This window comes from Terrapene carolina, unplaced genomic scaffold (genome assembly GCF_002925995.2).
Source record: "Terrapene carolina triunguis isolate 2854851 unplaced genomic scaffold, T_m_triunguis-2.0 Scaffold193, whole genome shotgun sequence".
Lineage (NCBI taxonomy): Eukaryota > Metazoa > Chordata > Testudines > Emydidae > Terrapene > Terrapene triunguis.
This window is the reverse complement of record NW_020664544.1, coordinates 555096-571385: the sequence shown is the minus strand read 5'-3', so window position 1 is coordinate 571385 and position 16290 is coordinate 555096. Positions and strand designations below refer to the sequence as shown.

Genomic DNA, 16290 nt, shown 5'->3' with positions numbered 1-16290 from the left:
CCTCACCCTGGGAGCTCCCTATGACATCCACAAACTTTGCCCATGAGGTGGAGGGTCACCACTATGTGATGTGACTCTCCCTCTTTCCAGAGGCTGCCCTTGCAGGACTGCCAGCCCTTCCTGACTTGAAGCATGAGAGTGAGGGAACTTGCACCTAGTCTCCAGTTTAAGGCACTGCCTTTGGGCTGACCTAAACCTGGTAATTTTTTTTTTAAAAGGGCAAACAGAATGAGGAGGAAAGAGAAAATGATCTGGTGAACATAAAGTTCTAACGCATCCAAAACCAGAAAATACACTTTAGGGCGGAGGGGCAAGTTGTAGCTTCAATTAATCCCTATGGTAACGTAAAAAAAAGTAAGTAATCCTCAACTGGGTTCTCAAAATAATTGAACTTTTCACTCAGATGCAGATTACTATGCAAAATTTGCACATGGTACTGCTTAGAAACAGCTTCCAGAGACCTTGTCACCTGTACAGCAGCTTTTCACGGAGGGAGGACGACAGCGTCACACGTATTGTGCCTATTGACAATAATCTAGCAGGAACTATTACATTACCTCCTGGAAAGGACAACTCTCGTGTCCAGATCAGAGGAACAATTTCACAGTGGCAGCTGCGAGAGGGGCTTGGCCTTTCCCTCTCATCTAGCAGGCAACATTTACCCCGATAGCTATAATCTTTTGAAAGGTAGATAAAAAAGCCAATGTGGACTCCAGAGATAAGAGGAATGTCAGCCTGAAGGTGAGGCTGTGCTGAGCAGCCGTGACAGTTATGAAATACTGTCACACAAGCTTGAAAAAGGAACCAAAAAAAGGAAAAACAGCAATATAAGCAGATTGAGGCAAATGCTCCCAGCACTCATCCTACTCGTAGTAAGCCCTAGCTAGGCTACATCTGCCTGTGTTTGACACTTGATAACACATCTGCTTCTCATTCTGATGGAACCTACATACAATTGTGTCTCCAGCTCTGAAATTCCAATTTATAATTATAAAATCTCCTCCAGCTGGTCTCCTCCTCCACCTCCCCCCATTGCCAGGAGATTAGACTTTAGAAATATTTCCATATGGGTCTCAGGGCCAAGGCTGAATGGCTGATTCACACCCAGGGAGCTGCACAACTACGGAAAATACTTGCCAGCCACATTTATTTGCTTTGAATATTCTAACATTTACAAATATACTTTATACAAATATTCTAGACCAGCCTACTGCAAGTCATTGTATCAAACAATTCTTTGAACTGTACTATAAACCATTTTTTAAAAATATAACTTTATGAAAACAGTTTCTCTTTCTGCTCTGACAGTACAATATTATTTATGAAGGTGGATTCCTTGGCAACAGGCAAAAGCAATATGTTCTTTCTCCTTGTGACCTCTCATTTTGCAGGCATGAAGTATTAGGATCAAAGAGTTTTTTAGGGCTTATTATAGGTAGCAGGGATGTGACAATGCATCTTGTTCACTATTACATCAGGATGCTACAAATACTCTCATATAGAACTAAAATGATCACAAAGCAATCACTAACAGATATTAAGGACTGATTTACTTTAACTTGTTAGTGACTGTGGGTTAAGTTGGCTTCTTTTTTTAGGCTCTTTCTTGTAGATAAGTTTTTAGGATAGAGAAATTATGTGTCAAGTGCCAACTAACAACAAAAGAGCTGTTGGTACTATTTTCAAAACAGCTTTTTCCATGGTCCAGGATAAAAGGAGTTGATGTACCACTGATCCCAAAACGATTATATTTCAGTGTTCAGTGCTATTCTATTCAGCGCTATATAGCGGGAATTTGCGCAAGCAAAAATCAGAGAGATAAATGGCACTTGCACTGCTGAGTTAATTCAAGCCCCAAGCTCCATATAACTCTTGTAAATAGTTATGTTTCCAAAACATCCTGGAGTAAATAGTCAGGACCTGGCTGGGGTGGTAAATAATGCATCAGTGTTTCTCTTTGGAGGTCGGGCTTTAAATCCCTGATAGGTGACAGATGTGTTTGACTCACTTTACATAGGGCTACTTTGAGCAAGAAGTTTTACAGTCTTTAAACAGTAGCAGTTAAGCAACTTTTATGGTGCAAAGGCAGAATTAAATATTTTTTGTGCTGATTTAAGTAAAACTTTGGATAATTTGTCTTGAAACAACATTGCTTATTAATGACACATGGTGTACAAGATATTCTAAAAATACCTGGTCCTTAAGTGCCTGCACTGATAAGGATTTCTGAGCAATGGGAACAGAAGAGCAGCAGCACCATCACGACTGGGAGACAAGGTAGGTATCAAACTCCTGGCACTCATAGCATGCAACGCTGTCTAAAACCCACTCTCGGGTCACCACGGCAGTACACTTCTGTTGGATTGCTGCAAAACAAAATATGAATGATAAAATAATATCTGCAGGTCAGGGTGAGATTCAGATTGTGAGCTATTCTATTTCAGCATTATTTTCATTAACAGTGTTCAAAATATCATTTCAAATCAGTTACATGGTGGCTACTACTCTACACGTCCCGACATTGCATAAAATGCAGCTGTTTCATGGCCACTTGACAAACTGCCAGTATCTACACAGGAACTCTTTAAACTGCCATACAAGAGAGACTAATAAAGGTAAGAGAGCTGAGCAGTCTTTGATAAGCATCGCTAAAGGATTTCCAAATCACAGACTCTCAAGTTTCTCCATGCACATTCAGTGTGTGGGTCATGTTTCTAGACATGTGAGGACACACTCATAGGGGAGGATGGCACAAAAGGGTGTTTGTGGCATTAAAATGCTCCCAGGTTACATCCATTTTTCAGTTTAGGTGAGGTGAGGAAAGAAAGAAAGAAAGAGATCCTCTTGTCCCAACCACTGCCCAGAAGGCTGAATGCCAAGGGGGCTGTGTCTTTTTTAAATAAGTGGGATGGATGGCCAGAGACAAGTGAGGTTTTTATATTTTATTTTGGGGTTGGGGTACTGGTGCTTGAATGGTTGGGAAAGGAAGATTGTTGGCCACTTATTGCTGGGTGTTTTGTCTCAGCTGAGGTTTTCTACTAGATCTCACTGGTCTCTACAACGCAAAGCCTCTCCTAAACTCTGTAAATTTTAGAAAGTAGCCCTGCTGCCAGGGATAGATTTCAGCTAAACCCGACTCTGGAGACATGCAGGATACATGGACTGGCAGTTTATTTTAGTGCATATTTACATTCACATTTCATCACAACCTTCCTACTACACATCAGGCTAGGAGACTGCCTGGCAAACCACCTCTCAGGACTTTGTTTACTCTCAAGATAGGTAAGGGAAAAGTTTGAATGACCAACTGTGTCTGTTTTGAAATGTAGGATGTGCTCCCAATACCAAACATAACAGGACTTTATTCTGCTTCCTTTATAGAACCCTACTACTATTTTATTACGCAAACCAGTGGAATCATAAGGCACTCACGATGTGCACCACAAAGCAATCCATAGCTCCATATAATCTTACCTCTGTACCCTGCGTTTTCGAGCCAAGCATCAGGCTGTACAACTATTACAGCAGTAGAGTTCTAGGATTTCAAGATAAGAAACAAGATAAAAATAGCGACCGTTATTTGTATTACATAAAATCAACCCTTCCCGTCCGTCTGCAGATAGCAATAACTGGGTATTTCTTTGCTTCACTGCATAGCTCCAGTGAAGGAGTCAAGAAGAGGAAAAATAAAAAGTGTATTAAGTTTTGTAAGAATATTCTACACGAGTTTCTGTTCAGGGAGACTTGGTGACTGTAAGTTAATGCACCAGAGCCACTTTGCTCCCGAAAGCCGAAGCCAGAGGTGAGCCCCAATGAGATGAGTTAAGTGGCCTGTACACAGTGTTCTGTGAACCTCAACACAGCAAGACCAACATGCATCTTGGCACTATTGGCACTGTGCTCAGGGGAGGCCAAGCTTGGAACAGAAGGGCTGCTATAGATCAACCTCTGGTTCCCCCACAGAAGTGTGAACAGCACTTACCTCTATCTATATCTGGATACATCAGTCTTTTACAAGCACCAAAAATCACTAAGTATTTCGGGGGGCGGGGGGAAAATCAATAGGACAGTTTACCTTACACCATCATCACTGAATACTTACAGCTTTGTGGGTGAACAGATGAGGCTGCTTCACCACTGAGGCGCCACAAAGCTCCGCCATCCATTCTAGATCACCTGATTAAGTCACACAAAAGTATCACATTACAATTATGACTGCGCTGCCCTGGGGACCAGCATGTCAGAGATCCAGCCCTGGTTCTCCACACCTTGCTAGTATGGTTGTTACAAGTGAAATAATTTTATCCCCTTTATTTGTGGCATAAGCAGAGAACAAGGAGCCCTGCTCTTACTAGTCTGGGCAGGCCATAGTCCTATCCTAGGTTCTTCAGCAGGGAGAACCACCATGGGAGCCTCAGGGTCCCAGGCAGACAACAGACACCCCTGGAAAAAATGCTGCCAGTCAGTTCATCTTAACTTAAAGAGGCAAAGCATGAAATTACAATTGGAATCAAAAGTTACAGATCTGTGATAATTTCTCATCAACACAAACTAGCCAGAGTGTTTAATTCCCATTAATTTGCTGAACTCTTGATGAAAAAACATAACAAAATCTCCTAAGCAGAGGAGCCTGTAATTGCTCATCACAGCACTAGGAGTGAGCACTGCACATGCTGTGGTAATTACTGTAAATGTCAAGAGATGTGGGGATAATTCATCCAGTCAAAAATAAATGTGATACTGGACAAATCAGAGCTTGTTGCAGGGAAGAGAATGAAGAGCAAAGATGGGAAGATATGTGCTTTTACTACTGAAAAGTTAAGCTACAAGTTTTGCTGCTTAATTGTCTTCATAAGAGACGCCACATACCTGCAGCTTTAAACTAATGAGAAAGCTGCAATCGTTTTCATCTACTTATCCTGGGTGCATAATTGCAGGCTTTAATATGTGTTTTACTTTTCACAACTGCTCTTTTGTAAGATTAGGAAGAGATAAAGTTACATTGTGGCTGTCTCAATTGTTAAGAAGATAATGGGTAGGAGTTGTGTGTGAGGGTAGAAAAGCACTCAAATAACTTCAAATGTTCAACAGTGAGTACATAAACTTTTTCCAGAGAGAGTGGTGCTTACACATCTGCGTGCCTTTTTTTTATTTTTTTAAATGTGAAAAAAATGTCAAACATTGAATGGAAGGATTACTTCTAAAAATATTTTACGTGGCCAAGGCAGACACTGATGGGAATGCATTTAGGGTTGCCAACATTCTAATTGCAGAAAACTCAACATCCTTGCCCCGCCCCTTCTCTGAGGCCCCACCCCCGGCTCACTCCATCACCCCTCCTTCCGTTGCTCACTCGCTCATTTTCACCAGGCTGGGGCAGGGGGTTGGGGTGCAGGAGGGGGATCCGGGCTGGGGCCAAGGGGTATGGAGTGCGGGGGGGGGGGAGAGAGGGGCTTAGGGATGGAACAGGGGTGTGGGAGGGCGTGAGGGGTGCAGGCTCCAGGCAGCACTTACCTCAGGCTGCTCCCAGGAAGCGGCCAGCATGTCCCTCCAGCTCCTAGGCATAGGGGGGGCCTGGGGGCTCCATGTGCTACCCCCACCCACAGGCACTGTCCCTGCAGCTCCCATTGGCTGCAGTTCCTGGCCAACGGGAGCTGCAGAGCCGGTGCTCGGGGCGGGAGTAGCACACGGAGGCCCCGTGACCGTCCCTATGCCTAGAGCTGGAGGGACATGCCAGCTGCTTCCCGGGAGCCAAGCAGAGCCGGGTAGGGAGCCTGCCAGCCCCGTACCAACTGGACTTTTAACAGCCTGGTCAGCGGTGCTGACTGGAGTCGCCAGGGTCCCTTTTCAACTGGGTGTTTCTGTCGAAAACTGGACACCTGGCAACCCTAGAGACATTATACAAAAATCTTTGGACAATCAGGGAGCAGAGCCAGAAATGCCTAATTTCATGATTAAGTAGATTCTTTTAAGAATTGCCTACTGAGTAATAAGAAGAATTGAACAGTCTTCTACAGACACTTGGGCAGATGAGGCCAGGAGAGACAAGATTCCATCTCTCTGATTGGGCTGTTCACACAGGCCTGACTTTTCCATCCTCACCTCAGGTTGGGTAGTACCTGACCTCACAAGTAATGTTTATTTCAGTGGATCTACATGCAGCGTAAAGTACAGCTCCTTTTGAGGGTGACAGCCCTTTGATATTTCTGACAGTTTAGAGGACTGAGACTTGCCACATTCAGGAAAAGAAATCTAAATGCCAGATTTGTCAAGACTCCTTTTAAAATTTTTTAAATAAAATATTTCTGCTCTAACCCCATCACTGCAATTGCACTCTAGTTATTACTGGTCTCGAGTGCTTTAATTTGTTGCTTGTGGTAAGAGTTAATTGGAATAGGTGGGCATTAGAGAACTTGGAGATCTTACTTTCCATAATCCTAAATCATGCAATATTTTCAAGGCTCTAGTTCTTTCCTTTTTATTCTATTGACCTATAGGCATTTCTATAGGGCTCATCACCTTACATTAAAAACACCATTACATTAGTAACATCATGGTATGCATTTCTGTGCTGTAAGGCGTGCTTGGCGGCCATCACAGTATTTGTTAGGGTCTCTAGTCACCTGCAAGTGCTTTGGGGACAGACTTCCGAGATGAGAAGTGTTCTGTAAAGCCAAATCTTATTCTATTTTGTGCCACCCGCAGGTCCCCAACACAGAGATGGAATTCTCCTGAGATCAGCAGAGGACAGACTGCCTATCATGGTATGATGAGCTTTCCCCCAAAACGAAGAATTGCATCCAAACTGTTTTTTAAAGTCAAGGAGATAAAACTGGAAAAAACCCCTAGTGCAGGTTTCATTGTGCGATACTGTAAATTGCAGATTAAATAGCCCTAAAAGGTGGGTCTCCATGAAAGGGCCAGCAACGGCAACAATTCTGGAGAATTTGCAATGGCCACTGCAGATATTTTCTGTGGATTCTAGAAATGATAGTAAATTCCCTTAATCCAGAACCCCTCACCTGTGCGCATATCGGTGAAAGGTCCATAGCAACAGATCTCAAAGTCTTTGAAGAGCTGAAAAACAAGGCACATGTGAACAGAGGGTAGTGGTTCCAGGGCAGAACAGACATTCAATGAAATGTTTGTATTAGAGTGATGTATGAGGTCCCTCTATGGTTGGGATTCTCAAGCTATGCTCTGTGAAGCAGCTGTGGTGCAGTAAACTCTTCCTGGTAGTCCACAAATTAAATGTTTTGACAACCAAGCAGGGGACGGTTGGGACTGGAAGAGGAATCTCTCTCTTATGAAGTTGTCTGAAGAATGAAAGCACTGGAGACCCCTGCACAACAGTATACAGGTATACTCTGGGAAATGTTAGTTCCTGTGACTTTGGTATATGACTTATGCTAATAGATTCATAGATTCTAGGACTGGAAGGGACCTCGAGAGGTCATCGAGTTCAGTCCCCTGCCCGCATGGCAGGACCAAATACTGTCTAGACCATCCCTGATAAATGTCTATCTAACCTACTCTTAAATATCTCCAGAGATGGAGATTCCACAACCTCCCTAGGCAATTTATTCCAGTGTTTAACCACCCGGACAGTTAGGAACTTTTTCCTAATGTCCAATCTAGACCTCCCTTGCTGCAGTTTAAGCCCATTGCTTCTTGTTCTATCCTTAGAGGCTAAGATGAACAAGTTTTCTCCCTCCTCCTTATGACACCCTTTTAGATACCTGAAAACTGCTATCATGTCCCCTCTCAGTCTTCTCTTTTCCAAACTAAACAAACCCAATTCCTTCAGCCTTCCTTCATAGGTCATGTTCTCAAGACCTTTAATCATTCTTGTTGCTCTTCTCTGGACCCTTTCCAATTTCTCCACATCTTTCTTGACATGCGGTGCCCAGAACTGGACACAATACTCCAGCTGAGGCCATATTTATTTTTATATATATATATATATATATATATATATATATATATATATAAAATCTGATTTGTTATGCTTGCAGCTTGAACATCAGTGGATTTCCTCACTGCTAGCTGGTTAATTTAAAACTGACATTCTATGTTGCATTGCTTATGGACAGTAGAAATTGATCATGCCTACAATGAATTTTTTGGGATCTGCTAGAATTATTTCAACAATTGTTTCAGAAACATAAATTCCCATTCACGAAGCGTTGGGTCAGCCACCCTCACTTCAGTGGCCCATAGGCAAGGTATAAAGTTTCTTCTTTTCTATGGAAAGGGTTTATTATGTCAAGGAGAGAGCTATTTTGCAATTAATGCTTGTTCCATAAGCCTCTTGCTTAATCATTCAATTAAAATCTGCAACACTTATGATAACTGCTTAAAGATTTTTGAAGTTCCAATGACCATTCTAAATCGGGAGCGAGAAGAGTTGCCAGACCACGCCCAGCTCTTGCAGTGCTGTTGTCCTCAGAAAGTCAGAGCAAGCACACCCAAGAATGTGCACAAGATTTAGAAGTAGCGTAGTGTGAACATCACACTGATCCTGACATTTTACGGGCACCACACAGAGAAAACACATCACAGAATACTGATCATAAATCAACAAGCACAGCTGTAGCCAGACCTTCTTGTGTTGTGAGCCCAGCAGATATCACAAGGCAGGCAGGAATGCACCAAATCATTACACTTCCAACTACCCAACCTAGGTGCTACAGAAGTGATGTTAACAAAGAATGTGGCACACTTATTTCCAAGTCAGCACTGAAATAAAACACCAACATGATGTTAGGGGCACTGAGCTTCCAGAGATGCCATCTTCTGAAGGAGGTATAAAACCCCTTCTGATCATATTAAAATAGCACCCTTCATGAGAGTAGGGCTAGCCTGCCTAATTTCCAAAGTGAGTAATTACACTATCTAAATTTCCTATGCATTTTCAATGGATGCAGTATCCTACAGCATTGCAGATGTAGCTGAGGAGGAGCTAATCATTATCTACACTCACAGGGTGTTACAGGGCTTTGTTCACTAATATTGGTAAAATATGGGACTTTGAAAATTTGGGATGAAAGCTACCACAGAATTGAAAAATATTATTTTAGCTCCTATAGGAGTGAAAAGAAAAAAATCAATTATATTGCTGGCAAAGACTGAAGAGCACACTCTTTCGACAGTACATGCATATTACATCTTGCTTTTCATTTATTTTTATTTTTCTCCTTCTACTGCTGCTTCCCAGAAGTGCCAGCCCAGAGAACTATACAAGACACTGCTGCTCCACAAAGCAACCCATATGCTATAAAAATGGATAAAGCTGGAGTTTCTTTAGGTTTAACACTCGAGTTTGGCAATTGTGTTACAAAAAGGAGAGGAACACCGTATGAAGTCTTGTATTTTGGTAAAGGTTATTCTTGTATTTACAGTTTCTTAATGAATATTACCAAACACGCTAACCAGAGAGCAAGGTGAGAAATGTCTCCAAATAAGTGCATTGCACGTGCATGTATAACTAAGGGGGGGGAAGATCAGGGATGAATTGCCTCTCTCTCTCTCCTGTGCAGTAGGATTCAATTCAAGAGAGAACCTCTGGCTTCTCATTCTCCAGCCCAGTGGAGACAACAGACTGTTTCCAGCTGATGGCTCTGCCATCCTTCTAATGGCAGTCACACAGAGCATTATTAATGCCATTCTATGAGAACATGGCACATTTCCCCAGCCAACTGGAGGGGTTGGTACCACAATGGCAAATGTTAATGGGAAGGAGCTTGAGGAAAAACCCATGTGGTTCCAGGATAAGAGCTGGGCTTTCCCCAAACTTAGATGATTGGGGTCTCATCTGATGGCATAAACAATGTGGTGTGAAACAGCAACCAATTATGCCTGAAACATTTTAAGGTCACAGACTATTTGCACAGGACCTTGAAGATAATGAACACCTAGATTCGATAAATGAGAGAGAAAATTTCAAATTTGCTGCACTTTTTGTAACAGCTGAAGTGCAATTTGAACACAGCCCTAAACCCAAGAATAAACAACATTTATCATTTTGAGATTTGGTTTTGTACAAACCCATTTCTTTCCTACTGCAGTGGCAAGACAGCATGACATTTAGTATTTTACAATTCCATCACTCTGCAAACTGTTTTCTGTAGCAGTTTAGTCAAAAGGTCCCTACACACGGAATATAAATAACCATCTTAAAAAAAAACCCTACGCTTAAATCATGGGAACAGAGTTTCATGTACAGAGAGAAAGTTTCAGAGGTTAAACAGCAGGTGATCAATGGAAACATTGCCTGTTTCTTCTAGATGAGAATTAGCGTAAATTGGTTATACCTTTTCCTTCCCCCAGGCCTCCATTTCCCAGAGCCCGGAGGATCACCTACCCATATTTTTAGTTAAGATTCACCCTGCCTGCAAAAACATGTCTTGTATCACACTCATTCTACTTTCTGTAAAAGGATGATAGGTTCTGAAGGGAGATCCTATCAACACTGATTCTTAATCAGGCAGAGGGATTGCAAATAGCTTCCCAGGGAGCTGTCTCTTTAGCAGAGCACTTCCTTTGAGCCAGCCCACACCTGTATTATAAAAGATGTAATTCACTCATAGTATGCAAAAACATTTGAATATTTCTGTTGCATGACTGGCAAGCTCTAGGAGCAGCACTGCAGAGACAGAGCCAACTACACCGTTTATGTACAATTCTGTACATTTGATTTCATGGGAGGATAAAAGACAATTTAAAAATATTTCAGCTATTCAGCTGGCATCATAAACAACAGTTTATACAGAATGGGATTCTTCTGAATCTATGAATGGTTTCTTATGCTGATGTGCCTGTACCTTTCCAGCCTGGGATCGTCTAGCTTTCTTAGGGCCTTGGTGGTTTCTCCCATTGATCACGTCTCCTCTCACTTCAAAGTCGTACTGAAAGATAATGTAAAGAATCAGAAGTCAGAGACAGAAAAGTGAGCCGGCATGGTGAGCCCATTGGGCCAAGGCCGGAAACGGCTCTCAGATTTCAGAAACTGGAAACCTTACAACAAACACACGCAGAAGCCTGACTAAAAAGGCATTGTCCATTATCAGTTAGGACATTCAAGCATTCAAGATAAATTTCTTCCGAGTTATCAGTGACTCGGTAACCAGTAATGCTATTTTTGACATAGATTGCCATTCCCCCTCCCCCTTTCCCTCATTTGGTCCTTCCTAAATAGGTTATAGGCATTGATTTTAACATTCCAATTGTGAGACTCGTCCCACCAAGGTTTCAGTAATACCAATTAGATTGAATTTATGCTAAAAAAAAAAAAAAAAAAAAGAGCAATTCCAATTCCTCTTGTTTGCTACCCAGGCTCCTAACATTGGTAGAGAGGAAATGCTCCAATTGCCTACACATCAGAAGTTAGAAACTGTAGAAAAATTGAAAAGGGAAGCAAAGGGACACAAGGAGAAATTTACGGCCAGCAGAGTTAAGGACAATTAGAAAGAATTTTTAAAATATATTAGGAACAAAAAGAATGCTACCAATGGTATTGGACCATTTCTAGATGGAAATAGTAGAATCATCATTGATAATGCAGAAAAAGAAGAAGTGTTCAGTAAATATTTCTGTTCCGTATTTGGAGGAAAAACAGATGATATAGTCTCACCATATGGTGATAACACTCTTTCCATTCCACTAACATCCTCCAAAGATATCAAACAGAAACTACTGTTAAATATTTTTAAGTCAGCAGGTCCAGATTACTTGCATCCAAGAATTTTAAAAGAGCTGACTGAGGAGCTTGCTGGAACATTAATGTTGATTTTCAATAAGTCTTGGAACACTGGGCAAGTTCCAGAAAACTGGAAGACAGCTAATGTACCAATTTTTAAAAAGGCTAAACGAGATGACCTAGGTCATTATAGGCAGGTCAGCCTGACATTAATCCCAGGCAAGATAAAAGAGCAGTTGTATGGGACTCAATTAATAAAGAATGAAAACAGAGTAATGTAATTAATGCAAATCACCTTGAGTTTACGGAAACTAGAACCAGTCAAACTAACCTGATATCTTTTTTTTTTTTTATGAGATTATAAATCTGGTTGATAAAGGTAATAGTGTTGATGTAATATACTTAGATTTCTATAATGTGTTTGACTTGGTACCACACAGCATTATGATTAAAATGCTAGAATGAAATAAAATTAACAGGGCACAATTAAATGGATTAAAAACTGGCTAACTGATAGGTCTCAAAATTTAACTGTAAATGGGAATCATCACTGAGCAGGTGCATTTCCAGTGGAGTCTTGCAGGGATCTGATCGTGGCCCTACGCTATTTAACATTTTTATCAAAGACCTGGAAGAAAACACAAAATCATCACTAATGAAGTTTGCAGAGGACACAAAAATTGGGAGTGTGGTAAATAACAAAGAGGACAGGTCACTGATTCAGAGTGATCTGGATCACTGGGTAAACTGTGCAAGCAAATAATGTGTGTTTTAATATGGCTAAATATCAATGTATACATGTAGGAACAAAGAATGTAGGCCACACTGACAGGATAGGAGACTACCCTGGGAAACAGTGACTCTGAAAAAGATGTGGGGGTTGTGGTGGATAATCAGTTAAACTTGAGCTCCCAGTGTGATGCTGTGGCCAAAAGAGCTAATGTTTATGCATCCCATGATCACAGGGGAATCTTGTATAGGAGTAGAGGGGTTATTTTACCTCTATATTTGGAACTGGTATGACCACTGCTGGAACATTGTGTCAAGTTCTGATGCCAACAATTCAAGAAGGATGTTAATAAATTGGAGAGGGTTCAGAGAAGAGCCATGAGAATGATTAAAGGATTAGAAAACATGCCTGTATAGCGATAGACTCAAAGAACTCAATCTATTTAGCTTAACAAAGAAAAGGTTAAGGGACAACTTGATTACAGTCTATAAGTATCTACATGGGAAACAAATATTTAATAATGGGCTCTTCAATCTAGCAGAGAAAGATATAACATGATTCAATGGCTGGAAGCTGAAGTAAGGTGTACATTTATAACAGGTAAGTAATCAACGACTGGAAAAATCTACCAAGGGTCATGGTAGATTCTCCATCACTGGCAATTTTTAAATCAAGATTGGATATTCTTCTAAAAGATGCGGTCTAGGAATCAATGTGGGAAAGTTCTATGGCCTGTGTTACACAGGAGGTCAGGCTAAGTGATCGCAGCGGTCCCTTCTGGGCTTTGAATCTATGAATCCTGCAGCTTAATCACAAATGTTTCTTTAAAAAAAACTATCAAATTCTATTCAACACATTGAACTGACTCAGAAGAGCAGCAGTCAGTTGATAGTTAATTTCTACTGAATGAGATTTGCCTCTATCAGTACATAACCTCTAGAACTTAATTTATTTAATTTTCAACGTCTATTTTATTTCAAAGCATTCACTTGCCATTTAGATTAATAGTAAATACAATGCTTTATTTGATAATCTTAGGCCTTCATCTGTCTCCCAATCAATTGTCTATTATTCACTACTTTAAGAAAGCTCCTTCATAGATTTCTATGCAGAACTGGCAGAGAATTAAAAACAAAACAAAAAACACACAACTCATATTTTCACCCAACTTCAGATTTATGTAGTTGTTTCCATAATGAGGGAGACTGAATCTGTCCTGAAAACCCCTCTCACATTGCTTGAAACAGAAGATTAATTGAGACCGAAGGGCATCCAGTAGATGCCCCATATCATTGGCTGGAGAGACCAGAGTTTAAGGAGCCTCCATAAAGGGTAAAGTAGGACCCAGCTGGAGAATGATGAAGTCTCCCAGAGAGTTTATGGGATTAGTACAGTTTTTTCTTCTCCCTTGGCTTTAGATGCTAGCCTAGGGTTTTTGACCAGAGAAGCGGAGGGTGGAGCAGAAGCAAGACATCCATTTCTACTCATCAGAACTATGAAATTTTGCACTGGACCAAAGTTTGTGAAGTACCTCTTCACACAACACGCAGTCAACCTATGGAACTCACAGCAATGGGATTTTGTGAAGGCCAAAAGGTATAACTGGGTTTAAAACACAATTAGGTAAATTCCTGGAGGATAGGTCCATCAATAGCTATTAGCCAAGATGGTCAGTGATGCAGCCCAATGCTCCAGGTGTCACTAAACTTCCAACTGCCAGAAGATGGGATGGATCACTTGAAATTACCTTGTCCTGTTCATTCCCTCTGAAGCATCTGGCACTGGCCACTGTCAGAAGACAGGATACTGGGCTAGATGGACTTTTGGTCTGACCCATTACAGCCACTCTTATGTTCCTTATGCAAGGTTCTGCAAAAATCTGTGCCTGAGGCAGAAAATCTGAGCACTATACATAGAGAGGCAGATACCACCTAATCCATGCTCTAGTCTCAGATAGCTATCTGCACTACAAAGTTAGAAGATGCTGCAATGGGAAGTTTTCAGTAGTTGGCTATAGATCACTTAATTAAGTGCAAGAGCTTGGACGTGGTTGTGTTCCAACATTATTCTTTCATACACATAGCAGGTAATTACCTCCACCCTGCATTTGCCAACATCAACAGTCATATTTTATCTTTGGAACCGTTGCTAGACAAAAGGTCAAGAAAATATCAGAGGGGAGGCTCTTTGTTCAGCAGCATGGAATACCTGCATTCTGCAGAACTGTGGGTTTGAGTGACATTTCTTGGTAAGGCCTAGAAGCCTCACTCTGGTCCTATGCCAAATTCTCCTCTGTCCCAAACACCCCCAACTAATTTTCAGTTTCAAATATTTAATTCCTGTTTCTGTCTCAGACATGATTAATATGCTCATCGCCATAGTGTCTGGATGCTAGTGCAATGGACGTATTTTGCATTTCACTCTTAAGACATCAGACCCACCTCATCAAGTATCCTTCCTTCCTTAAAAGACTGAACAATCCCTAAACAAAAAGAGCAGAGAAGAACAGATCACATTAAATCAGGCAGGATCAGCACCAACAGTCTCAGTCTAATTATGAAGAGAAAGTATTTCTTTGGGAGAAATCACTTACAGTTATTTGAATGAAGCAATGGATACTTAAAAAAAAAGAAGCTGAGTGTTATCGTTAAATGTCTAAATATTCAGATGGTACTCTGAAAAATACCAGATGCTAAAATATGTTAAATATGAAATATAAAGTAGGTGGTGTTAGGAAACCGGGGATGACGGGACACATAGCTGCTCCAAAGAGTATTATACTTACATTCATAGCTAACTACCCATTTTCTTCCTGCAATGCCCAGAAAGTACTTCAGTGTCCGCTCACACACTAGCTCCATATCTGCAGATTAAGTAGAAATATACTGGGATCTCTCTCAGTTTTGCCATCTAAATAACGTAAAGCAACTTTGAAAGTTGATTCATATTTAAAGTGATACGCCGCCAGAAAAACACATATACTACCCAATGACACGGTTGACGAACGCACTTTCAAGGGGGTTCAAAGTACCAATGTCCTAACGCTGCCCCCTCCTGGGTCTGCTCAAAGGGAGGGATCTAGTATGGTAGTCAGTGGAGAGTCTCTGACTGTACGCCTCTCCCTCCAGCCCAGGTTTCCTATTGAATTGAGCTCAGAGATGTTGGAAAGGCAAAATACAAGACTCTGAATTTGTATGCAAGTGAAATATTCAAACCCTCCCCATTTTCCCCTTGTGGCTTCCTCACCAGCTTTCATAAGGAGAGGGCAAAAAGAGTATGTTGAGGATCTAATGGATTAAAAATGATAAAGACTTTTTTCCCTTTCTACATCATTTTTTTAAGCTGGTAAGAAGAGTCACTTCTGGATCTTGAAGAATTTTGAAATGTTCCTATGAAGCAAACTGAGGACAGAGTAGGTTATTTTAATATTATAAATAACTAAATCCTGTAACACAGCAGATCAACTAACAGCAGTAGCTCATAAAATACTTTACAGTTTAATTTTTCAAGTTTTTTGTTTAACATCTGCTGATAAAATAGATTTAGTAAGGGGCTTAAAACTAACCTATGCCAAGTCATCTTAAATTTTGAGTAACAAATGTGAACGGAGAGGTTTGATGCCTTCTTGAAAACCAATCAATCAATCTTATGCTAATCAGTTAAGAGTTTGATTTGCATTTGTAAAATCTGAAGCTGTTCTGGTACTAAAGTTTATATAAAGTTTATTCAAGTCTTTAAGAGAGATGAGTGAGCTCTACTAAAGAACAAAAAGCAATTTAAGTGCCATAAGTGACATCTTTTACTTTCTGAAGTTAATGTGATCTTGCAACACTGTTACTTTGTTCCAATGGAAGTATGGCCT

General features: G+C 40.9%; 1 protein-coding gene across 2 annotated transcripts in view; it reads right to left on the bottom strand.

Moving 5' to 3' along the window:
* Nucleotides 1-1130: 1130 nt before the first annotated feature.
* BRCA1 (BRCA1 DNA repair associated) overlaps nt 1131-16290 on the bottom strand; it is a 52219-nt gene continuing 37059 nt past the window's right edge. For both annotated transcript variants that reach the window (XM_029912243.1, XM_024224339.3), the window contains 7 exons: nt 15214-15291; nt 14870-14910; nt 10824-10907; nt 7023-7077; nt 4103-4176; nt 3475-3535; nt 1131-2366 (listed from right to left, as the gene is read on the bottom strand). In XM_029912243.1, coding sequence (XP_029768103.1) covers nt 2260-2366; nt 3475-3535; nt 4103-4176; nt 7023-7077; nt 10824-10907; nt 14870-14910; nt 15214-15291 — 500 coding nt within the window. In that variant the 3' untranslated portion in view covers nt 1131-2259. The remainder of the gene's footprint in view (nt 2367-3474; nt 3536-4102; nt 4177-7022; nt 7078-10823; nt 10908-14869; nt 14911-15213; nt 15292-16290) is intronic.